General features: G+C 32.9%; 1 protein-coding gene across 4 annotated transcripts; it reads left to right on the top strand.

The window, feature by feature from the left end:
• Nucleotides 1-210: 210 nt before the first annotated feature.
• LOC129223428 (ragulator complex protein LAMTOR1-like) lies at nucleotides 211-25,121 on the top strand. 4 transcript variants are annotated; one of them, XM_054858063.1, is made up of 6 exons: nucleotides 211-457; nucleotides 3,608-3,676; nucleotides 9,798-9,871; nucleotides 11,310-11,390; nucleotides 17,555-17,750; nucleotides 22,728-25,121. In XM_054858063.1, the coding sequence occupies exons 2-6, from the start codon at nucleotides 3,608-3,610 to the stop codon at nucleotides 22,818-22,820; spliced, it is 513 nt and encodes a 170-aa protein (XP_054714038.1). In that variant the 5' UTR covers nucleotides 211-457; the 3' UTR covers nucleotides 22,821-25,121. The 4 variants fall into 4 exon arrangements, with proteins under 4 accessions (XP_054714038.1, XP_054714012.1, XP_054714022.1 ...); XM_054858037.1 differs by having other exon boundaries at nucleotides 230-457; nucleotides 9,795-9,871; XM_054858047.1 differs by having other exon boundaries at nucleotides 234-296; nucleotides 9,795-9,871.
• Nucleotides 25,122-26,616: the final 1,495 nt, after the last annotated feature.

Genomic DNA, 26,616 nt, shown 5'->3' with positions numbered 1-26,616 from the left:
TCGGTCGTGCTAATCGAACGCAACCCTGTTTTTATTACTATTATTATTACTATCATTCTTTTAGAGACTTGCATCTTTTTCTTCATTTAGTTGAAAAAAAAATATTCGCACTTTTCAAGCTACAATTAAACTAGGGGATCACACTCATAGAAAATAACCCTTGACAAAATTATTACTATTTTAGAAGGAAATTCAGTTCCTATAACTGTCACTGTTGGAAACGGAAACATTTCTGTTTTTGATCGAAAATTTCCGTGGTGTTTTGCGATCGTTTAATAAGCATCCGTACAGTTAGTGTATGTGTTTATTGTAGATAAAATCGTTAGATTTTTTTTCTTTCTATTCATTAAACTGATTAGAAGTCGTTTTGAAACGGAGTAAACAATTTCAATGTTGCATAATATGTATTCATTATAGATTTCTCGTGGTTTTTATTATTAATTTTTGTGAATAGTTGGTAAGTAAATGTATTGACATTTAATGTTTGCTTAAACTCTCCCCACAACTAATGAGTCATTATTCTGATTTCATCATCAAAAGCTTAGCTATTATTCCATCGGATGTTGCTTTTAATTCCTATTTCTTTGTAAAAATCGACAATTAATCTGTCGATTTAAAAGTCCGAGCAACTTTAATCATTTGAGTGAAGTTGCTTTGGTTGTTAATTATGTGAAGGATGCTTTCCTAGACCCCTCGAGAAAGTCAAACATTCACATTGGGGAAAAGGGTACCTATGTATACAAATAATATTTTATATACATACATAATTATTTTAAGACATTTGTAACCCCCCCCCCCAACTGTTTTTTAACCAATGTTTTCCCATGTACAGTAACCCCTCTTAACGAACACCCCTCTTATGCGGACAATTTTTAATTCCTTCAATTCCAAGGCAAATAACCTTAGCAAACCCCTGTCCAGCTGACCCCCTCTATTGCGGACAAAAATAAATTGTCCCCTTAGTGCCCGCATTGGAGGGTTTTTACTATATTATACCTATACTTGTGGAAAGAAAACTAAATTTTACTGTACTTTAAAAGAATCTGTTTTTCAACATAAAATACTGTTATGATACAGAAAAATTATTAATGGGAGAGAGAGAGAGGCACTTTATGTTGTGCAATCAGATCGTTCTACTAATATATTCCCAAGTACCAGGCACCTGCGGTGGTCCAAGCAAGTGACCCCAAGCAGATGTGATGTCCAATTGTTTTCATATTATTACTTGATATTTTTAAAGGCTCTTAAAGGATATTTTTGCAGGCTGTCCAACTATACAAACTTAAGACACTACAATGAATTTTTCATGCTGAAGAGTGATTTATGGTTTCAAAAGAATGTCTTTTAAAACTTCATCTTTCACTCTCCTTAAAGCTGGTGTAAACAATGAAAAATGATATAATTTGAAAATCATGAGTGTTGCTAGCTAAAACATGCAATTTTTTTTAACTAGTTAATTTAGGCAATTCCAGCTTCGATGCTTTGTGAAAATCTGAGTTTGGGATATTTTTTTTACAGGATTTTCAACCTTACCAAACTCAAGAAGAGAGAATAATTCTTAAGGTAGAAAAAGCCATTTTGAATGTAGGAATGGGTTTTTAATTACTATTTCTGTTAATTATATTTGTTTTCAAAAAATAATATTTTGATCAAGGCACTGTTTGAATGAAAAAATAACTTTTTACTTGGTTCATCTGTTCAGGAGCTACTATGCCACAGACAGACAACCTGCAGATGTCCAATACACTGCTCAACATTGAAAATGCAACACCAAGAAGAAGTGATCAGAAAGTGATGAAATTTCGAAAAAAGACAGAAACAACAAGGAACAATAAATGATCTTAATTTCAAAATAACAGGCAGAATACAGAGCGAGGACGGCTTCGGCTCAGTAGGATGTAGGACCATCGCGGACAGTGATACACGAAGAAACACGCCTAGGCATAGAGTCAATAAGGATGTGGATGGTGTCCAGAGGGATGGCTCTCCATTCCCTTTCAACCATTTGCCGCAGTTCATCTTCTGAACGAGGCAGGGACAGAGTCTGTAAAGGGTGTCCAATCACATCCCACACATGTTCAATTGGTGACAGGTCAGGAGAGTATGGTGGCCAGGGAAGCATTTGTGTGCCTTGGAGAGCATGTTCGCAGATGCGAGCACTGTGTGGTCGGCGTTATCCTTCTGAAAAAATTGCATTAGGTAGCCCTTGTAGGTAAAGGATTCCCACCGGCCGCAGCACATTATCCAAGTATCATTGGGCCGTCATAGTGTCCTGAATACGAACTAGAGGTGATATGGAATTGTACGCAATATCGCCCTAAACCATTATGCCACGTTGTCATGTAATAGGACGTTCCACAGTTACGGCCGGATTAGATCTGTCTCCACGTCGACGCTACACACATATGCGGTGACTATCACTGGATAAACAGAAGCAGGATTTATCTGAGAACACGACATTTTGCCATTCTGTCATCCACGTCGCTCTAGTCTGGCACCATCCTAAACGTTGCTGTCTATGTTGTGGGGTCAATGGCAGTCTTCTTAGCGGATGCCATGATTGCAGACCATGTGCGACCAAACAACGGGAAATGGTTCTGGTTGACACGGGAACATTCAGGGTATCTTGCACCTGCTGCAGAATCAAGGAACAAGTGAATTGTGGGTCTACTACAGCTTGTCGGTGTATGCATCGATTCACGCGTTCTGACGTCACTCTGGCTGCCCCTGCACCCCTCAATCTTGCCACATTTCGTTGTTTCAACCATCTTCGCCACAGCCTATGCACTGTGCTTGCATCCATGTGGGTATCAGTTGCTATTTGACGTACGGACCAACCTCCTCTTTTCAGTCAGATCACCATACCCCTCGTAAAATCGTCTGTCTGCTGAGAGTGCCTTCCTTGATGGCGGCCTGGCATTCTCTCGTGTAACATGTATCCTCCAATACAAAAACAAAATTTCTTCGATAATTCTCCATTCATAAATAACAACACGAATATTGCCCATTCTGCAAATTCCTTCCCTTATATCTTACTTCACGTGCGTCGGAGATCTGCGCATTTTACATCATTTACATAACTCAGTGATGTATGTCGACTGTAAAATTTGCATAAATTTCTGAACACTCCTTCTCAGTGTCACATTTTCAATGTCGAGCAGTGTATATTATCCCCTTCCTTTTTACAAATTGACTTTAGAAATGATACCTTTAATTTAAATGAGAAATAAAAGCACATTCAAATGGAATTTAAAACTATTTATATTTACCTGTGTTTGGGATTCAAATATGTATTGAAATTTAAGAATATTTAAGACCCGTCAACAACATAACGGATACGGATACAGATTTTTTATTTTCTTTCTGATGTTTGGCACTTCGCTAATTTATATCAGTGCCTTTTGAAATGAATAATGAATAAATATATGAATGTGTCTAAAGAAAACTAACAAAGCTCTATTACTGCAATTTTTTTGCAGTAATCTATATCTTTGTGCTTTAGTTACGTTGGTTTTCTCAGCACAAAGGTATTTATTTATTTCTGATATGAATGATGATTCACTGTAAGTTTCAATTTCTGTTAAATTTATTAAACTTTATTTTACAGATGGTGATAAGTATGGGAAATATGGGTTGCTGTTTTAGTTGTTTTAATACTAATGAAAATAAATCTCAGGTGTGTGATTTTTCCATTTCCTTGCTTTGCATAATTAATTCATGCATATCTTTTTAAACAATTTCAAGTTTGATTATAAATTTTGGTGATTTGTATCAGTAGGTGTGTAACATATAGATAATTTGGACTCTAAGAACTGGTAAACCAATTTTCTGAAAAGCAAAATGAGCTTAATTTATTTTCCCAAATATGAAATTTTATATTTTCAACAATAAGTTACATTTAATGAGCGAGGCAAAATTATTATGGACCAAATTGTTTGTGATAAAGAAATTTGTTGTTTTACTTTAAATTTACTGACTGTAGAATATTGTTTAATTCCTCCTGTTGAATTAACTTATAAAAATACATTATTTCTGTGTATATTTGGCAATATTTTGACAATATATCTAACTTTTTTTTATTACTTTCTTCTATATCTAATACATAGAAGAAAGTATTGGATTCGTGCAAATTTTCGAATTTTGACGGATTCGAACGTTTTAAGGTGTGCTGAGTCCATTTCGACTATTTTTGGAAAATGTCTGTCTGTCTGTGTGTGTGTGTGTGTGTGTGTATGTGTGTGTGTATGTGTGTCACGTCTGTGTGTGACCAGTTTTTTGTGGCCGCTCTACAGCAAAAACTACCGCATGAAATCGAACGAAACTTGGTACACATATGTGCCCCTATGTGAACTTGTGCCCATTGGTTTTTGGCGCGAATTCCTCCAAGGGGGGTGGAGCAATGGGACGTTTTTTGAGTTACGCGTGATTGCTATTCCTCAGGAAGTAACTGGCGGAATCAAACAAAATTTGGTCCGTATGTTGCCATTAACAGGAACAGGTGCTGATTCAATTTTGGTGTCAATAACTCAAACGGGGGTTGACCTATAGAACGTTTTTTGTAGTCAATTGTGACTGCTGTATCTCAAGAAATAATGAACGGAATGAAAGAAAAATTTATCGGCAAGTAGCCCTTAGTAGGTATAAGAGCTGATTTTATTTTGGTGTCAACAGCTAAAAGGGGGTAGCGCAATCGCCCGTTCTTTTTTTCCATTGTGAGTGCCCTATCTCAAGAAGTAATGCTACGTTCTGATTGAAATTTGGAATATATGTGAATCCATATGTAAACAGGCTTTGGTTCAATTTTGGCGCCAATCGCGCCAAGAGGTGCTGATTTATTTTTATTATCATTATTTTTTAGCGAATAAAAATAGTTTTATTAATGCAACAATAAGAAAGATAAATCGTAATAGATTGTCGTCTGCGTATTTCTCGTGATTTTAATTGTATGGAAATGATCGGAAATATTATCTCAATGATTTAAAATTTTTAACTGTTGCCATCTTATGTTTGTTAACAAATAAAATATTTGTAATTAATTCAAGCAAGGCTTTTAAAATAACTTTCAATTTTCGCTCTTTGCTTTGCTTTTGCAATAATTCAGACATTGGGATAGTGGTCAAGTTTTTGCATGTGTAATTTCGTTTTTGTTGGGAATATTGCTTCCTCGTCAAGCATGGGGAGGGATCAGAAAAAAAAAAGAAAAATATAGAAGAAAGTTTCGTGATGGCCACAACATACTAGTTATTAATATAATTTAAAACCTAGTTTAAAAGAATTAGTTTTTGAATGAAAATTTAAGTTGCATTTTTTTTTCAACAAAAGTAAATGGTATGCATAACTTTTTTTCACAAAAATAAGGTAAATACATTTTTTTTTTTTTTTTTTTGCAAAACTAGAACCTCAGTACAGATTGTTCTCACAAATTGGAAGAAAGATACAAATCCTGAATTTGTCCCCTTCTCCAAAAGAGCCAAATAAGCTAACTGTTAGTGGGGTAGCCCTAGAAAAAAAGATGGAGAAGGAATTAGTGAAATTCAGATAGTCTTACACAGTGCTTCAAATAATCTAATTTATCAAAAGGTAACATATCCATTTTTAAAAAATGTTCAGGAGGTGCAAAAAAGGAATTAAGACTAACTGCAAAATCATTTTATCCTATTTCCTGGGTGTATAATTGAGTACAAGAATTTTCAAATAAAAAAATCAAGGAGATATTGCCATTTTAATTTTTTGTCTGTGTCTTTTTGTTTGAAAAACTAGGTGATGAATAAAGGCCTGATTATTGATAGTGACAATTTCACCAAAATCCCAACATATAAGCACCTAATTAAATTCTCATATCAAAGTTCTTGAACCTAAAATTAGTGAATCAAGTCTCCATGAGCCTTACTGAACATTTAATCAAAACAACTTCGTGAACTCCATTCTTAGTATCAGAAAGTAACAATTTTCCCTAGATTTATACTTTGCAGGTGTTCATGGCCGGACTTTTTCATAAAATGCAGGGGATATGGTAGATTGGAATGAAGGTAAAAGGTAATAAAAACAAGACTAGCCCTGAGCACTGTGCCCAAAATATTTTATTTTGGAAAATTCGAAGATAAAATGAAAAAAAAAAAATGTTTTTTAAATGGTGAAACTCTCAATTCTGGAAAAATTATAAGGGTATTAAAAGGTAGACGACTTTTGTTGAGTTCAAAGTGCTAAAAATCAGCTTGTGATCAAACTAGACATGCTTGTCAATAAGATAAATAAATACCTTTGTGCTGAACAGTAAAGTAAGAAAAAACGTCAGAAAAGCACAAATTCGCAGATTTTGCATATCTGCAAATTTGTGCTTTTCTGACGTTTTTTTCTTACTTTAATGCTTGTCAATGTCTTCTTCATCAAGACAGTTACATTCTCCATTGATTTCATAGTTTTCATGGCCGTCAGTAGCATCCATTGCCTGGCCGTCGTTGCCACGGAAGAGAGTGAGTTTTGACCAAGATAATCCAGGCAGACCTAGATAAAATTAAAAGCTTTCTGTGAACTCAAATGAGTGCTAAAAAATTTTCTGCCAAAAAATGTGTTACTCCCGAGTCTTATATCATAATGTAAGTTGATTCAAATGTAAAGTTTCAATGATTCAAATGTAAAGTTGAAAGTGAGCAGAGTACTACTGTGCAACCAGAATGTTTTTCCAATTACATTTACTGCTTTTATAATATTATTAATTGGGGTACCTCAAAGTTAGAGATCAAAATTTGTTTCTCAGAAAAAAAGTAATGTCACAGAAATTTGTTTTAAAAAGTATCAAAATTTTGTGCAAACTTTTAAAATTTTCTGCGAACAGTGTTCGTATTCTCGTCTGTATTATCTTGGTCTGAATCCAGAGTCATCAATCTAGTCATCTTCATAGTGATTCTTGAGTATGTAGAGAACATCTTTCTTCTGATCTGTAGTCACAGGACGAGTCATTTGTTGTGGGAAATAAAATCTCAGGTAGCTCATCCTCACTCTTTCCTTTTTTTAATATCGAACAGAAGACTTCAAAGTCAGATTCAAAATGATAATGAAACATGATTTGACTCTGCTGGATATTCCTACAACTCGATTGGGATTTTTAAAAATTTCAATCTTTTTCCCATTTCTTATACCGACTATTTTATTATAAAACATCAACTGTTTTATAGGACATACATTCCATTCACCACCAACGCTCTTTACTGCTCCAACCTGGTTATACGACTCCTCGTATTTATCCCGTTTTTTAATTTCTGAAGGTTTCTTTGCAAAATTTTTCCACTCTACCTAAGGCATGGTCAGCATTCAAAGGAGCATAATCTTGTGGGATTTGACACTAGGTTGAGAAACTTTCTTCAGCCAATAGGAGAGAATATGAAGCATTTTTGTTTTCCCCCTACATCATTCATAGAAAAGAGGAAGAGTGTTAACACCACCAAAATCTTGGCTTTGTAGATGGGAAAGTATGCCAGAACCAATCTCCACAGCACCTCTTCCACTTTGTGCTTCTGTCCAAGTGTAGAATGTCCTCTTGAACTAGAGAAGACGCCACAAAACATAAAAAATTCTGTTTGGATTCTATAAGAAGGGTCACCAGTTGGAGTTTTAATAATGGGTGCACTTGCTGCAAATCAAAAACGACTACCTTAGAATTTCCTTAGGATAAGACTTCTATCATCAGCTTGAGTTAATTTAAGAGTAGAGATGAAGAGATACCCAAGAAACACATGCACAAAAAGCAAGCCGAAAACATACTTGTAAATAGCCTGGCTTAATTGATAACAGGTTTGCCAAAGAAGGTTGTGAATACACTATAACAATAGCAAAATTTGTCTTTTCTATTTACCATACCACCATCATCCGGATTTTTTGTCTCTTTCCGAATTCAAAGCTGAAATACCAGGTTGCAATTTGGAGATTTTGAAAGAACTAGGTTTTAGTTCAACATATTCAATTGGGATATGTATCCTTTTGTTTGTCACGATCTGCAAAATATGTTGAGAACGAATTTGTTACCTTTTGATTGAAAAGCCCAACTTTACCCTTCAATAAATTAGGATTTGTTAGGTTTGGACTAGAGACTAGAGGGTTCGATTAAGACCACCTGAAAAATATAAAAAATGCCAAAAAACATGTTTTTTTTTTTCAAAAAGTGGATATGTTCCCTTTTGATAAATTACTCCTCAGTTGTTAGTTGTTTTTTACACCTATAAATTTTGTTTTGACAACTACAATTTCAAACCCATTCGTCATTTTGATACCTAACTTTTTGCTTCTCAACTCATTGTCCAGCTGCCAATTTCAGAAGATTGGTTTTCAAACAAAGGGGACAACAAAATTTTTGTGCACAAGTGAAAGGTCACTGTACTTGATGTTATGATAAATACTAATTCTTTACATTCAAATAGATCGCAATTAAAGTCCCAAGTTAAAAATTCTGGGAATAAAATGCAAAAATATGCTTAGATATGTCACACTTGTATAAATAGATTGAGCACTACAGTGAAATCCTGTCAGCTGTCCTAATTTGTAGACCCTCTGGAGACTATGCAGTGGTTGATTTACAGATGTAGGGCCTCACTTTTTGTTAGTCGATCCCTGACAGAATTTCACTGAAGTGCTCAATCCATTTGTACAAGTGTGACATATCTAAGCATATTTTGCATTTTATTCCCGGAATTTTTAACTTGGGACTTTAATTGTGATGTATTTGAATGTAAAGAAATAGTATTTATCATAACATCAAGTACAGTGACCTCTCACTTATACGCGAACAAAGGGGACAACAAAATTTTCTCGCATAAGTGAGATTTGTGCATAAGTGAAAAAGAATTAAATGCATTAAGTTAACACCAGTTATAGTAATACAAATAGTACACTACTAATATTAAAGAATAAATACGCACATAATTTCCATTTATGCATTGTAATTTAATAAAAATAAAATTTGAGGTTGTACGTTTTGCCATTTTTTATACACTGTACAGTACATAAGCGAATTCCCGCATAACCAAAAAAAATTCGCGTGATCAGAGCTATAGTCTCCGAGGATGCAGAAGATCCTCGATAGGCTATGTCGGTGTTTACCGCTTGACCACGACTTTTAGTGACATCAAACTTTTGTATGTAACCCGTTCTCCTCTCTCAATGTCAATCACAAGACTAATTCCACGCCCAATTGCATACTTGTGCGAAAAAGAATGCGTTCTTGAAGAATCCGAACAATGGAATAAAGGTGTGTAAATGCATTCCAAGAGACTGAACAAGAAGGGTAAAAATCTTCTGAAAAGCAAATCGTAAATACGTGATTTAACTATAACTTGAAAAATTTTTATTGCGCATAAGTGAAAGGTGCATTTTAGGTTTCGCTTATAAATGAACATTTTCCTATATCGCTGGCCGGGCCTGTGAGAAAAAAGTGCATAAATGAAAAACAGGTATAACAGAGGTCGCATATAAGTGAGAGATCACTGTACCATCTTTTTAACAAAGATTTTTGTACTTGAAAAATTGATTTGTACGTTATCAAATCATTGTTTTCTAAGTACATGAAAACTTTATAGAAAATTGATACTTAATATTATGATACATAATGGTTCCTTATATTCGAATGTATTAAAATTAAAAGCTAAAGTTTGCAATTCCGGGAATGAAATGCAAATATTATACGTAAAAGTAATTTATGCAAATGAATTGAGCATGTGATTATTTTAAAAATATTTTCTTGCCAATTGAATGAGTTTTGAACCACCCTGTTTATATATTCTAAAAATTTTATTATTTTGTAGCAGTCAGGAGAACCAAATGAACGTACCACACTCTTAGGAAATCCTGTTAGCAATAATTCAAGCAGGCCTTTATTTAGGTAAGCTATACAATTATTTTTCCTCCTTTTTTCCCTCAGTTTTATTAATTTTTTTTTACAATTTTTATCACTTTTATTCCATTTTTCGTATGCTGGGAGAACATTTGAATCGATAATTTCAGAAAGGGTGTAGGTCTTATCAAAATTAATAGATTTAACACATTTTATGAAATTATCCGTTAATCTGTAGTATTGTGATTATCATGCTGTCACTTTAAGTTATTTAAATTATGAACACATTTATGTTTCTCTGTTCCCCTTTTAGACCAAAATTGGACTTTCAGTGGTGATCTACCGGAAATATTCAGTTTTTCTTTGATGTTCGTAGTATGTGAAGTGAAAAATTAAGTTAACTGTTCCTATGTAAATTCTCCACTTGACTTTTTTAAATGATATTTTAATCATATAATATATATATTTTGAGCAAATGTGTTAATATTTGAAAATTGTGTAACCAAAGGTGCAATAAATAAATTAAAATTATTTAATTCAGGTAAGTCCAGCTTCTGTTGTTGGAAAGTGTCAGACCCCTCTCCCCTCACCCTTTTTCTTTCTGACTTTTGTTATGTGAGAAAACCACACATTGCCCTGCTCATCAGCAGAATATGCAATCACAAAGTGTGGAGGCATGGAAGTTCTCCCCAAGAAATTTTTAGGATATCAAGTACCAAAAACGTGGCTTAGGTTATCTTTGAGCAGATTAAAGAGGGATCGTGACTAGTGATGCGATAGGGACGATCGCCTCTCCCTTGAGGGACCTTGCACTGGCAATTTTCCTCAATTGAAATTCTAAAACGCAAATGTAAACCTTTTCGGTGAAAGATAAAAAAAGGAAATGGGTTCAAATCTCCCTCTCAGAAACTTCGAAATTAAAGTTACGAAATGGCAATTTTAGACTATCTTCCATGATGTTAGGGGAAAGGGGTTTTTAAGCATGCCAACAGAAATATTATGAAATTGAAGTTTCTAAAGCACAATATTAGAATACCCCTTTCTACCTAAAATTAAAGAAATAGGTTCAGTGACTTCCTCGGCTAAATCTCTATGTTTTAGTTGTTTCCGGTAAAAATGCTGTGGCAGCCTCCCCCCCTTGCCCCCCAAAAAAGGATAAGTTAAAAATTCAACTGCCCCCTCTTTAAAGCCTTTCTAGATCTGCCTTTACATACAATCTCAAACTTTTGCCTACACTGTACTGATTTTGTTTGAATCTTTTATTTGTACTTAATGTTTAATTATTTGTACTTTTAATAATGAAACACTTTTTTAAACACTAACTCTACAGTGGTATAATTTTTTACATCTTCATGCGCACATAAGCGTGTTAAATGCTCAGTAAACTTTATCATTTTATGTTACAAACCATATTCAAGGTTTTAGGTAATGTATCCTCTTTTAGTAATTACTAAGTTCATGCTAAAATGGCTGTATCTCTTTTTAGTCAAGACTTCTCAGATGTGGTTTCTGGTCAATTAGGAGATGAGCAAGCTGCCCTAAATAAAATATTGCACCAAACAGCAGTGTAAGATATGTTTGTTTATTTTAATCATTTATTTGTTTGATTAACATTAGTTTGCTAACCAACGAACCACACAAATAGTATAATAATGAGAAAATTTTAAATAGGTTAGACATATTTTTGATACAAAAGTTATTTGCCCTCAACCGTTCGTTATTGAAATATAAGGTCTTTGAAGTCTTGTAAGTTAGTAAGGCTTCATTTTTAGTATGCTGTTCAGTTTTGATCTCCTTATCTCAGGAAAGATAATTCAGTATTGCAAAGGGTTCAAAGACGAGCTATTAGACTAGTAAGGGAACTTTTAGATTTAGATTATGGTATTAGGCTTAACATGTATAGCCTGGATTAAAGGAGAGTCAGAGCGACATGATTCAGTTGTTAAAAATTATCAAAATGAAAGATGTTAACCCTAACAGGGGAGATGAAAAGTAGGATGTAACGGGACGTGAGGTTTCAGAGACCGCTCAATTTACAATTTTTTCAAAAATTGTGTAATTAAGCTACATTGCTGTAATTTCCCTTAGATGTTCTTTGAAGTTTAATTAGCATGGGGAAAAAATATTTCTGAATTTTGCATCAAAAAAAAACTTTTTCCGAGGAAATGTTGTTAGAGTCTTAAGATGTTTCGAGAAAATCATATGCTGCAGTAAAGAAGTAACTACTCGTAATAGAAATGATTCTATTATTTATTAATGATTTCATTTTAGTTCTTTAATATATACAGAATATTTTAGTACCAGAAAATTGATTGTATCAGGTTACGGGAAAATTTTGACAGCCCTTTAACTATTAGTATTTTGCATCGTATTTTGAGGAATAATTCAGCCCCCTACATTACGCAATGATGTTCCCTAGAACATCATTGCATAACGCTTGTGGGCATTTCAAACATTTCTCAACCTCATCTAGAATATTTTACAGCTCTTCCGCATAAAGCAGATAAGAAAAATGCACCTATATTCGCAGTTCTAGCATTAAGAGCCATGTCTGCTACTGCCGAAAATTGTAACACTGAAGTGCAATGCAATTTCATTGCTTCTAAAGAATGCAATGAAATTTAAACCAGATGCACTTGCCTAGAGATACTGATAAGCAAGGGTGGTGTTCAAGGTTACAAAACAATTAGCTATTGGGAAAACCATTCAATCAGAATGAAAATGAAATATTGTTGATCGGATGAAATTTTGAGTGGTCTGTGAGACCCCACCTCCTCTGTTAAGGGTTAATGAATTAAATTTTTGCTCAGAAAGCAGGACGAAAGGTCATTGTTTTAAGCTATTCAAATCTCAGGCTAATCTGGAAATTAGAAAAAATCACTACTTTAGTAGGGTCATGGGCACTTGGAATAGCTTACAGGAAAAGACTGTAATGAGCAAGAGGGTGGGTAGCTTTAGGAGGGCCATTGATCTTTATTGGGGACTGATAAACTGACTAGGACCAGCCTTACTGGTCCCAGTGCCTGTTGCTGGTTGTTGCATTTGTCTACCGAAATAAGAAAAGTGGCAAATTTAAAGACTTGTAGAACGAGCTGATGTGTGCATCACATGACTTCCTTTTACACCAATTTAATGCTATTTCCCTATTATTGCATTTTTAATGGGATTCTCTCTCTAACTCTTTAAATATCACTAGCAATGGCCACATTGAAAGCAGATTTAAAAAAAAAAAAATCGCCAAATTTTTCGCCAAGTTGGCGACAAAACTTGGCAACCAAAAGACTGGCGATATATCGCCAAGTGACCGCCAAATTATAACACCACTTGAGTTTGCATCGAAATTAACAATGATTTCCCCCCAAAAAGGTGCAAAAGACCCCTTTAGAAACACCCGAATGCAACCAAAATAGGAGGTGCACAACTAGACCCCACTACGAGTCTATGTACCAAATTTCAACTTTCTAGGACATACCATTTTTGAGTTATGCGAGATACATACGCACATACACACATACGCACATACATACAGACGTCACGAGAAAAGTCGTTGTAATTACCTCGGTGATGGTCAAAATGGATATTTCGCGTGTCTATACATTCTTAGGCACTTTTCCGCATGTGGTCGAATCGAAAAAAAACTCAACATTCATTTGGGGGTGAGCAAAATGGAAATTAAGGGCGATTTTTGAGTGAAAATTTTTTCGCGAATACAATACTTCCTTTTTTGTAAAAGGAAGTAAAAATTGATCATGCAATTTCACTGTCTACATCCATCTCCGTATGTCTTCCAATACTGAAACTCGCTTAATTTGGCGACTTTTCTTAACATTTTGACAGAAATTGAGACTTTATGTTTTGATGACAGGCACACTAGAGGAAAAAAAATATGTGTTCAGAAACATATTTTACAATGCTCTTTCCCTTGCTACTTATTAAAAAAGGTATCATTAATACACTATCATGTGATTTCCTGTTAAGTAAGGTATATCGTCGCTTTAGAGCAACACTAAGACATCTAATCCCAGAAATAACACTAAGATATCCTACTATTGCTCTGAGGCGCCAATATAGAGAAAAAATAAGTTGTCTAATTGAAAACAAAATATAGTTCTGCATTGGAAATGAATCAGCATTCTTCAGCTGATTAAATTTGAATTTATTTTATTTTTCCACCTTAGTTCAAAGCTTTGAAAAGCAGAATAGTATTTCACAGTAAAAAATTGTTCCACATTGTTTTTGAAAACGCAGCTGCAAAGCAAATCATTAAGTGCAGGAAAATGCTCTGTTATGAAGCCTATTTATTTGAATGATAGTTAAATAGTATTATTTGAATCTAAATACTCAATTTAAATGTAACTTTTTCTGATGTACAAATATATTAATTGAGCATTACTGACATTACTTTACTGAATATTACTTTATAAATTTGAAATTATCTGTATAACGCCAAAATCTTCTTAGTGCAAAACCTCTGGTCTCAAATTATGCATTAGAGTAGATGCTGGTTAATTGAATCCACCACTTTAATGAATCAAATTGTCGAAAACAGAACGAAATCCAACTTTATTACCATTACGCTTAATGGAATCAAAGTTGTTTTGAATAAACATGATTCACAAAGTGGCAGCCACTGTATAAAGGTCTTCTACTTAAGTGATAATCAGAGTAACATGTTATGTTTTATTTTGCAGTAAGTTACCACCCCAAGCCACGACTAAGGCAGAACTACATAAAATACACTGCCAGCTCAGTTATTCCATCAGAGAACTGCAGTTTCGAAACTGTAGTCCTCAGATGGAATAACTGAGCTGGCCGTGTATTTTATGCATATTATGTTTTAATTGATGAATGTTGTATTTATCTAACATACAATCACAAACCCAATTTGCCTAAAGTATCATTTGTAAATAACAATTTTTTCAAGACAAATTTAATAAATTTACATTTTATTTTACATCTGAGTGTTTTCTTTTGCATTAAAATTGCTTTGAATATGATGATAATTAAGTAACAGTTTGAACTAGCTTTGTGCTATGGTACTATGTTATAACTTTCATTTATTGTGTGAAAAAATATTATCAATTTTTATCGAGTTTTTAAATTTGTTTATTGTTTCTGTTGTTGACCAGTTTACCAAACATTAAAGTATTTGGTTAAACCGAATATTTGGTGCATGCCTAGTAGGTTGGGTCAAAAAAAGGATATTTTCAAGAAGCAACTCCTAATAGCAAAAAAAAGTTGTGTATTGCCATCCTAAACGTGAGAAAAATAATAAAAAAAATTAATATTTCTGTCTTCAAATCGTACATTGGCCACAAAGTTTGAAAAAAAGGTAAAAAATGGTCAATTTCCAAGTATTTTTAAAAAAATCCAAATGTTCTAAATTTTTGTTCTAATTCTATTTAAATGCTTCCTTTTAATAGTCTTTTAATATATCTTTGATAATATTTGCAATCCTTTCAGGTTTTTAGTTCTCGCATAAGCCGCAAAATTACATAAAATCAACCAAAAATCGACGTTTTTAGCTTATTTTGTATATTGCAGTATTTCTTCTTTTAGATCCCAATTATGTATTTTTTACAGTAAATGTGCACTATACACCTCTTTGCTGGAACTGCAATTGTATTCTGTTGCATTAACAACCCAGGGAGCTTTTTTTTTAAATTTTTTGTAACTTTACTTTCAGTTGTTTGTTGAAAGTAAGCTTTCACCCTCATCCTCATTCATTTTTGTTGTTTAATAATTGGAAAATTGTGCGGTTATAGATGTAAGATTCATTTACAAAAACAATTTTCAAACCAACTATTTTTTAATTAAAACAGGTACATAAGCATTTTGATTAAATTGATAAACCAACTTTGTGCTTTATTTACAGTTTTTTCAATTTAATCATACAGTGCTGGCAAAAAAAAAAATCTTCGCATTTAGTTGGCAATTAAAAACTTAACCTGCAAACTTCTTGTCCTGATTTTATTTGGCATGCTCCCTAGTTATTTGGTCAAATACTGAATATTCGTCCAGACTGCAGTCGAATATTTGGTATTCAGCCGATTCACAAGGGAACATGCCAAGTAAAAGCATGACAGGAAAAAGTTATGTAAAATTTTTAATTGCAAACCAAATGTAAAGAATTTTTTTTTTTTCCAGCACTGTACGAACTTTGTAGAATGTATTTTTATATTTTCGTGAAAATATCTCTTATACCCACAGAGATATAGGCATTTCTTTTAAAAATGCAAATTTTATTTTAAGGTTTTCGGCTCATAGCATGCAGAGTTTTCCGTCAATGGTTACTAAACTTCCAGAATACTTGACAGCATACAAGAGAAACATAATAATAAAATTTGAAATTAAAATACTGAATATTTGTTGAAATATGAACATTTAAAGCAGTTGAGTTTTCACTGTGTATGCGCGAAAGATATCAATTTATAACCTTCATAATCCAAAGCCCAGATAGATTCTACACCTCGCGATAAAATTCCAGCTCGATATCTTTAAAATTCAAAAAGTTATTAGCGATCTAATTGGCCGAATTTCAATAATTCCTGGATAGGCGACAAGGCGTAAAAGGTCGTTCGCAAACTGGTAACACTTGCCTGCCGTCATTCAGTGTGATTCGTGATAAAAACAGATTATTTGCAAACGATCCCTCACGAGTCGTCGCCTATCTAAGAAGTATTGAAATTCGGCTCATTAGATCGTGGATAACTTTTTTAATTTTTAAGATATCGAGCTGGAATTTTATCACGAGGTGTAGGATTTATCTAAGCTTTAGATTATGAAGGTTATAAATTGATATCTTTCGCAGATGCCCACTGAAAAATCAACTGCTTCAGACGTTCATATTTCATCAAATTTTTCATATTTTAACTTCAAATTTTATTATTACCTGTCTCTTGTATGCTGTCAAATATTCTGAAAGTTTAGTAACTGTTGACGGAAAACTCTGCGTGCTATAAGCTGAAAACCTTAAAATAAAATTTGCATTTTTGAAAGAAATGCTTATATCTCCGTGGGTATTAGAAATATTTTCTCGAAAATATAAAAATACATTCTACATAGTTTGTGCAGTGCTGGCAAAAAAATCTTTTCATTTGGTTAGCAATTAAAAATTTTGCATAACTTTTTCTTGTCTTGATCTCACTTGGCATGCTCCTTTGTGAATTGGCCGAATACCAAATATTTGGCCACAATCTGGACGAATATTTGGTATTCGACCAAATAACTAGGGAGCATGCTATATAAAATCATAAAAAGAAGTTTGCATATAAAGTTTTTAATTGCCAACCAAGTGTGAAATCTTTTTTTGCCGTCACTGTATTGTAGCACAAAGCTTATTTCATCATTTTTCATTTACAGAAGAAAAAACTGGTGTAAAAATTTTAGATGTTTTGGTGATGGACACCTTTAAAAATGACTCATAAATGAAGGTGAAAAAGCATTTTATTTTTTATACATTCAATCAGGACTTGTAAAAATCGACAAACCTATATAGATGTGTAAGTAAGAGATCGTTGTAATAAAACATCTGCCCTTTGCTAAGATTCATTACATACTCAATAGAATGATTACAAACCAGAGAAAAACATATATTTAAATTATAAAACTCAGTGTGCTCGAAATTTTTTCAATTAAGTAAATGTTTTTTGTCGTAGTGAATTCTGTTCCTTCAGAACAGTTATTTATAGTCTTTTGATCATCATTTTCATGTATATATGTTATTTTCAGTGATATCATAGATGTATCGGCTATTCCTACTCACATTGAGCAAAAAGATTTCATTGATCGCTCCAAACTTTACCAGAAGAAAATTCTTACCCTACACTTATTTCATCGGAAAAATGACAAGCATTTGCTCAAGGACCTTCCGATGCCTGAGAAAATTTTGTCAGAGCCTCCACTTCTTTTAGCAGATTTTAGAATGGTAATTAAGTTACTTATTTAATTTTTTATCATGAAATGATCAAATTTGATGGTAATTTAAAAATTAATAAACAAGAGTGCAAAAATCCTTGAAAACTATGTATGTTCAACAATTTGAAATTTTTGCAATGTAAAAATGATTTTTATTAGTTAATATATATAAACTAGCTTTATATTTCAAATATTAGGTAGCCTTCATTACCTTACTTTTGCTTAGATATTACCTCATGAAAAAAATATATGCTAAGGACACTTACCAACTATCAATTCAGATCAGCAACTTAAAGTTTCTTCTGCTGTAATTATAAACTATCTTTTATATAGCAAGTAAATTTATAAAAGTAATGAAACAACGTTAAAAAGTATAAATAAAAGATTGGAAAGTTTAAAATGCAAACATGTTTCAGAGGCAATAGCCTCCTTTCTCAGTGCAAAGCATGCAGATGGGATGGAACACAGTCACGGGAGAGTTTAAATACAAAAGGGGGGGGGGGCATTCAGATCTCAGGGAGTGCTGAGACATGAAATGATGCATCAGAATATGTAAATTTGAACCCATCGATTAAAATTGGAGAGATATTCGGAACTGCAATAACTCATTGCGAAGATTATTTAAATTTTTGTGAACATGAAGGCTTCTAGAAAATCTAATTCCCCTACATTTGTAGGTCTGTAAATAATCTTGGCCTCGAAAAATCAGTGTCCCAACAATGTTTGGCAATCAAAAATTTGTTCAGTTCCTGTTTCTTAAGGTGGTTTTAATGTTCCTTTAAACGAAACTTAAGTGATTGCCTTGTCCGTCCCACGTATACAATTTTACATTGCCAATTAATGTGATAGGTGCCCCACTGATCGAGTGGTTGGATTGGGTCTTTCAGTTTGGAAAAAGAAAGTTTATTTATAGGTCTGTAAATTACACGAAAATCTTGCGCACGACTTGCCAAGAATTCTAAAAATGCAAGAGGATATTTTTGAATAAAACAGTAAAATCACAAAATTTGTAGAAGAAAACCAAGGTTCCCCTTTTCTACTTGCCAAACAAGAGTCGAAAGGCGAAGGGGAGACTAAATAGGCTGAACTGCTGTATGTCTGAGGCCAGTTTTTGTAGTCGGCCATCCAAACAGAAAATCTCTTAAGCCCCTCTCTTTTTTTCTTTCCTTGCAAACAGGAACCGCTTTTGTCGTAGCATGATAAATAATAGTCATTTTGTCTCCTATTCTAAGACTGTGAATTTGTTATTATGTTAAGCTTGCATATACTGTAAAGAAAATGAAAATTTTTTCTGATGTGGATGATATTGCGGAAATTGAAAAAGGACTTAAAAACAAGTTCCAATAAGAATGGTTGACGGAGATAGATCAATGCAATGAAAAGATAAGTGTGTGGTGTAAAAAAATTGATGAAGCTGGTAAATATTTTTGCATTTGCTGCAACACTTCAATAAAATAGATTAGTGAAGGGCTGAAATCCTTACAAAATCATTTGGGTACAGTCAACCACAAACAAGCTTGGGAATCAGTCATCAATTTTCGACTTTTAAATGCACTTTGTCCTGTTGGTGGATGTTTTTACTTTCTTCTATATCTAATATATAGAAGAAAGTATTGGATTCGTGCAAATTTTCGAATTTCGAATTTTGACGGATTCGAACGTTTTGAGGTGTGCTGAGTCCATTTCGACTATTTTTGGAAAATGTCTGTCTGTCTGTGTGTGTGTATGTATGTGTGTGTGTATGTATGTGTGTATGTGTGTGTGTCACGTCTGTGTGTGACCAGTTTCTTGTGGCCGCTCTACAGCAAAAACTACCGCACGAAATCGAACGAAATTTGGTACACATAATGTGAACTTGTGCCCATTGGTTTTTGGCGCGAATTCTTCCAAGGGGGGTGGAGCAATGGGACGTTTTTTGAGTTACGCGTGCTTGCTATTCCTCAGGAAGTAACTGGCGGAATCAAACAAAATTTGGACCATATGTTGCCATTAACAGGAACAGGTGCTGATTCAATTTTGGTGGCAATAACTCAAACGGGGGTTGAGCTATAGAACGTTTTTTGTCGTCAATTGTGACTGCTGTATCTCAAGAAATAATGAACGGAATGAAAGAAAAATTTATCGGCAAGTAGACCTTAGTGGGTATAAGAGCTGATTTTAGTTTGGTGTCAAAAACTGAAAAGGGGGTGGCGCAATCGAATGTTCTTTTTCTTTCATTGTGAGTGCCATTTCTCAAGAAGTAATGCTACGTTCTGGATGAAATTTGGAATAAATGTGAATCTATTTGTAAATAGGCGTTGTTTCAATTTTGGCGGCAATCGCTCCATGGGGGTCTGATTTTTTTTTTTTTTTTTTTGTGTTAATAAAAATAGCTTTATAAATGCAACAATAAGAAAGATAAATTACAATATTCTCGTCTGCTTATTTCACATGATTTTAATTTTCGGGAGATAATCGGAAATGTTATCGCAATGATTTAAAATTAATAACTGTTGCCATTTTATGTTTGTTAACAAATAAAACATCTAATTAATTCAAGCAAGGCTTTTAAAATAACTTTCAAGTCGTTCTTTGCTTTGCTTTTGCGGGAATTCAGGAATTCGGACGGTCGTCAAGTTTTTTTTTTTTTTTTTTGCTGGGAATATTGCATTCTTTTCAAGCATAGGGATTGATCAGAATTCACAAGAAAGATATTTTCCATTTTGAGTGCCCTATCTCAAGAAGTAATGCTAAGTTCTGGTTGAAATTTGGAATATATGTGAATCCATATGTAAACAGGCTCTGGTTCAATTTTGACGCCGATCGCTCCAAGAGGTGTTGATTTTTTTTTATTTTTTTTTGCGAATAAAAATATTTTTATTAATGCAACAATAAGAAAGATAAATCGTAATAGATTGTCGTCTGCGTATTTCTCGTGATTTTAATTGTATGGAAATGATAGGAAATATTATCCCAATGATTTAAAATTTTTAACTGTTGCCATCTTATGTTTGTTAACACAGGGGTCGAAGTGGTCCTATATATCCTATATTTCCTATATTTTCAAAAAAGTATGAAAATCGTCCTATATTTCCTATATTTTTGGAAAATGTCCTATATTCCTGTTTTTTATCCAATTTATTTCTTTAAAACAACAGTAAACAAACTATCTGACTTCGGATTTTTCGTCGAAAGTACGTGTGCAAACGAATTTGCAAATTAAAAAACACAACTCACTAAATCCTGCAACAAGCATGTTCTCTCATTGGCCACAGCAATATGACGTCACTGTAGTGGGTGGAGTTTCGAGAACGAATTCTGAAGTTGGTTTTAGAATTTTGCGTTTGGCAACAGCAGTTTGTTTTGTTTTCCAGCGTGGTTTTTTTTTGGTTTTGTTGTGGGATAACGCAGTTTTTTTGGTTTTTTTGGTTTGGTTTAACGTTTGGTTTTTTTTTTTTGGTTTTTGCTTTCGCGGGTATATTTTTGTGTTCAGTGCATTTTCTGATCGGAATGTTATAATAGTCTTTTTGCAACTTTTCTTTTTGTTTAATTTTATAGAACAAAATATCTGTATGTTTGTGCTACAAAGCATTGGTTATTTCCTGTTAGTTCTCAACACAAAGACGGTTTTTATTTATTTATATAAGCTATGTTTGTGACACTTCTATCCCCGCAAAAATTGTGAGTTGCTGTGTTAATTATCAATAAATTTCACTGTTCTTTTTTTTTTTTTTGTCTACAAAGTACACTTTTTTCAAAAATTATTCTTTCAACTACAGGAAAGTCATTTCAGGTGTAAGTTATAATTTTGTTTGAAGGTTTTTTTTAAAACAAAATCATTGATAAGAATAAATAAATAATATGCATGTATTATTTCTTTTTTCATAGCGAAACTATTCATATAATGTGTCCTATATTTGTCCTATATTTTTTGTGGAAAATGTCCTATATGTGACAAGTCGATCACTTCTACCCCTGTTAACAAATAAAATATTTGTAATTCATTCAAGCAAGGCTTTTAAAATAACTTTCAATTTTCGCTCTTTGCTTTGCTTTTGCAATAATTCAGACATTGGGATAGTCGTCAAGTTTTTGCATGTGTCATTTTGTTTTTGTTGGGAATATTGCTTCCTCGTCAAGCATGGGGAGGGATCAGAAAAAAAAAAAAAAAAGAAAAATATAGAAGAAAGTTTCGTGATGGCCACAACATACTAGTAATTGTATGGAAATGATAGGAAATATTATCTCAATGATTTAAAATTTTTAACTGTTGCCATCTCATGTTTGTTAACAAATAAAATATTTGTAATTAATTCAAACAAGGCTTTTGAAATAACTTTCAATTTTCGCTCTTTGCTTTGCTTTTGCAATAATTCAGACTTTGGGATGGTCGTCAAGTTTTTGCATGTGTAATTTTGTTTTTGTTGGGAATATTGCTTCCTCGTCAAGCATGGGGAGGGATCAGAAAAAAAAAAGAAAAATATAGAAGAAAGTTTCGTGATGGCCACAACATACTAGTTATTTTTTCTATCATTGAATAAAAGACATACGACTAAAATTTCAATACTTAAAGTTTGTTTTCGTGTAAGAACTGAACTCCTGGTTTTCCGAAAGAATTAGGTGAATGTATATTTGTTGTTTCCTATTTGCTGTTTTTATGTTAAATTCCTTTTGTATTTACCTTGACAAGGATACGCTTCCCAAAAAAGAAAGGGTTTTTGAGGGAAGGTCGCATTCCAGGTTTTTCATGTTGAGCTACTGTCACTCCTGATAAAGAAAATGTTTAAATTGAGAACCCTCTGGGTTATCAATATTCGTTATTGGTGAATTTTAATTGAGTTTCAAAATATCTAAAATTAATTTTTCCATAGTAAACCTTGATAAAACTAAATAACTGGATTAATGATTTTTATAAGTTTATTTTTTGAAAATATAATTTAATAAACAGGATCTTTCTTATGAAAAGTACTTTAAGGATTTCTGAGTATGCAGTTTTCCTTTGTTATAGATGGAAGAAATATTTAAGGATGTTGAAGAAGCTCTAAAAGCAGTTGAAATCGAACCCCAAGGAGATCTTGTATCCAAATTTGGTTTATCTTGAAAATTCATCATTGAGAAATCTTTTTAATGTTTCTTTGTTTAATTTTAAATTTTGACTTGGCATTTTTTTTGCATTTACATTTATGATTTTGTTGAGTTTTATAAATGGTCATGTGATAAAAATGCTATTATTCTTCCATCCTCTCTCCCTAAAAGAAAAACAAAAAAAAACAAAGCTGTGTATGAATTTCAAACTTTTTTTTTATTATCATGTATGTTTCACAATGTTGTATTGTGTTACCAGCTATCTCAAAATAGTAGTAACTCTAAGAATGGATCAAGTCCTATAGGCAGAGTGAAGTTTTATATGCATGTATTTAAGTCATTGAAATTGTTTAGTTAGGTGAATTATATGTCGTTTGAACTTATATTTTTTCTCTGTTTGTTTTAAAATAGAAAAAAATATGTTACTTTTATTTTTACCATAGTTAAATACTAAAATAATTGATACATAACATAACCATAAAAAATTGCTGATATGTTACTGCACAATGCACATATAAAAATCTTTTTTGTATGTACATTAATTTATTAAGTCAATTTCCTTTTTTTAAGTATGTAAAATTGAAATTGCAGCAGAAGTGTTAGTTTTTCCATTTAAAAACCTCTTATCACTTTCTTTTAGTAATTTTCAATTATACTGATATACCTGATAACTATTGATTTGTTTATTTTTTTACAAAACGTGGTCTGTTATTAATTTTATGTGTGTTATCCATTGTTTGTGAGTTTTTCTTTTCACAATTAAAACTATAGAAAAGTTATTCTGTAAAACCTTTTTATAGTAATAACGATTTCTTTTTGTCACATTAAGAGAATCAAAATGTGTTACAGTCAAAGGATAGTTTCAGCTAAAGAAACATAAAGGTGAAAGATACTGTATCAATATAGTTCAGTGCTTGTGGGAACATCTTTATAGTTATTGCTGAAAAAATTGTAAACAAAATTGACATTGTGAGAAAGTGCTTTATCATGGTGCAAAACCTGCAAGTTTTGAGCTTCTGACAACAAGTCGCTTAACCAAAGAAGCTATCTTTGTGATTGCTGCTTAGCATTGAATGGTCAAAATATTTTCAGCATTAAAAAGCTGTATGCAATAATCATACAATTTTGTGCTATATTTGCCCCAAGTATTTGACTGCAAACTAGCGTTACAGTCATACTATACCAAGACAATGGTCACTTTAAGTGGAGATCATGAAAATTTGGACAAAATAGAATATTTTTGAATTTTGCTCCATATGGTTTGTTTTTACTCGCATATGGTTTGAAGTTTTATTTTATCTTTTCAAGGTACATATGCAAGTATTATAACAACATTTTAAACCCCCCTCCCCCAACTACCAAATATATCAATCTATAGTATTTATGACAGCTTTAAAGGAGGGTATTGGATATTAATTTAAGTAACAACATTTGTTACTGTTAAAAATTTCAAGTGATCACTGTAAATACAAGGTCTGTTAAAAAAAATTTCCGACCTTTGACTCAAGATAAGACTGGCAATCCTTGAGCGTTGTAAAACTAATCAACCTCAAAGTAGTCAGTCTCCTTTGGACTCCACATACTTCTACCAGTGGTGCTGCCATGGTTGGGCACATTCCAAGAAAGTCTGTTTCCAACTGGAATTTAGCACAGCTGTGGTTACTGCCATAGTGTCTTCTGTTGTCTGTAATCTCTTTCCTTTCAATCATCTCTTTAGTTTAGGGAACTGCCAGCAGTTCCAGGAGGACATAGCCATAGAGGCCATCAGGAAAAAAGCCTGTTGAAACACAGAAATCTGATTTTTTGCAAAAAAAACTCTGAATCAAGTGCAAGAAATGTGTCGGAAGATCCTCGCCAAAAAAGTCGTCTGCAAGTTTTGAGAGGTTCCATGTGGTTTTCACCCAGTTTCTGGCAAAATTTGATGCAGTAGCGCTGCTCCAGTTTTTAATCATTTACCTTAAAACTAAAAAGATTGACCAGAACAGTGCACTACCTCCGCCAAATGCTTTTTGCCAGAGACTGAAGCTATAAATGGACTGTAAAAATTAATGTGTGCACAAATATTTTAGGTCAGATTCAAATCCCTCATGTTCACACAAAAAAAAAAAAAATAAGGTTGGAGACTTTTCTAACAGACCTTGTATGTCTAAACTGTTAGCCTTTGTTTCCTGTAACAATCAGTTTGTTAAATATTCATTTTATCTATGTAATATATGCAAAAATGTTGTTTAGCAATCAATACTAAATACTATATGTATATACTATTAAAGTTCATAGTTTTAAAAGTGAACAATAAAAGTATTTTTATTTTCTGGGATTATTTAATTTTATAAAACTTTTTACTATTTAAAATAGTGTCTTTACTTTCCTTGCTTGTTGACATTAATTTTTTTAAATGATGGAAGTAATGTATATCAACTAGTTTACCATTATGCAGAAGTTTAGTAAGGCATTGTGCTGTCCAGTTTCATTCTCCTCATCTACATTAAAATGGGTTAAAAGGAGGTGCACAAGGTTTGTATGTATATATTTTCATATTTATATTGATTCCAGGCTTAAAGAACTTAATATGCATAGTCTGAAGCAAATAGAGTACCATGGTTATCATTTACAGAAATGATTACTTTAATGATTTCTTTACTTTGTGCTCCTGGCAAGCATTGTCTTTAAGAGTGCAGAATTCTATTCAATTGCACATAACCCGCTGCAGAATCTGGATATTTTATTCTTCATGAGGTAATTGCATAAAATTCTACTATATATTAATTTTAATCTTAAACTTTGAAAAAGCTGACTATCATTGAATTTTAATTTTTAAACAAAACATTATTTGAATCTCAAAAGAGGAATATAATGTAAAAGAGCCTGATTGAAATAGGCTTTTGCAACACTTCTAAGAATATCAATTTCCCATTAACATTTCCTTTTTAAAAAAAGGAGAGTGAACAAATAAAAGTTCATTGTACTTACGTCTGTGTAAGTATATCTGACTCACTTACAGCAAAGACTTCGACTGACTTTTTTTGACTGAATGTGGCACAAAACTGGTTTAGAATACAATCTGCTGCATTGAAGTATTTTTTTTTATTATTATTTGATGCTTTTTTTTTTATTCCAATTATCAGTAATTAAGCTCATATTGTAATTAAAGTTGTTGATATGAAGCTAATTTTTCATGCACATTTTTACTTTTATATCATTTAGAGGTGCAACGATTGGCCAATTGTCCCGATTGCCCATTAATCGGCCGATGCCAATTGATTGCGTAGTTAAGTTTAAAAATTCATCTTATCCACCTTTAGTAAATTTTACTTAAGGAAAGCTCTTTAAAGTTTTAGATTTGTTCTTATAAATGATGCACCCATTCAATTCAAAACGGATTATAAGTAATAGGAAATATGTATCGAAAGCTGATTGATGGAGCAAAACTGTCCATAATATATTCAGACTCTGAAACAAAACTTTTCTTATCCTGGTCAACTAATGAAATGCCTTTTTAAATGGCACATGACCTAGAGCACATAACCGATTACTGTGCATCTCTTGTTGTGGATTTGTTGAAGAAATTAAAGCAAACAAAATCTCTTTTGAAAACATTGTGTATTGCAAAAAATACACACATGAAAACAAAAGACTAAAGCACTATTTCATATTAGATGACTTTACCAGGGTGACCTAAAATTGGGGAAAATCCGTTGCTGTTTTCATAGAATGAGTTGCTGTTTTTGTTCCTGTTGCTAAATACTGCATACAATTAAAGGAAGAGAGGAGGGTTCGGTGAAATTGTTAGTTTGTGACAAGGGGAGGGTCAT

This window comes from Uloborus diversus, chromosome 1 (genome assembly GCF_026930045.1).
Source record: "Uloborus diversus isolate 005 chromosome 1, Udiv.v.3.1, whole genome shotgun sequence".
NCBI classification, from domain to species: Eukaryota; Metazoa; Arthropoda; class Arachnida; order Araneae; family Uloboridae; genus Uloborus; species Uloborus diversus.
This window is presented reverse-complemented; position numbering and strand designations above follow the sequence as displayed.

Coding starts and splice junctions, on each gene's coding strand:
- LOC129223428 (XM_054858037.1), top strand. CDS start 3,608: ATGGTGATAAGTATGGGAAATATGGGTTGCTGTTTTAGTTGTTTTAAT. Junction 3,677..9,794: donor CTAATGAAAATAAATCTCAG/GTGTGTGATTTT, acceptor ATTATTTTGTAG/CAGTCAGGAGAACCAAATGA. Junction 9,872..11,309: donor TCAAGCAGGCCTTTATTTAG/GTAAGCTATACA, acceptor ATCTCTTTTTAG/TCAAGACTTCTCAGATGTGG.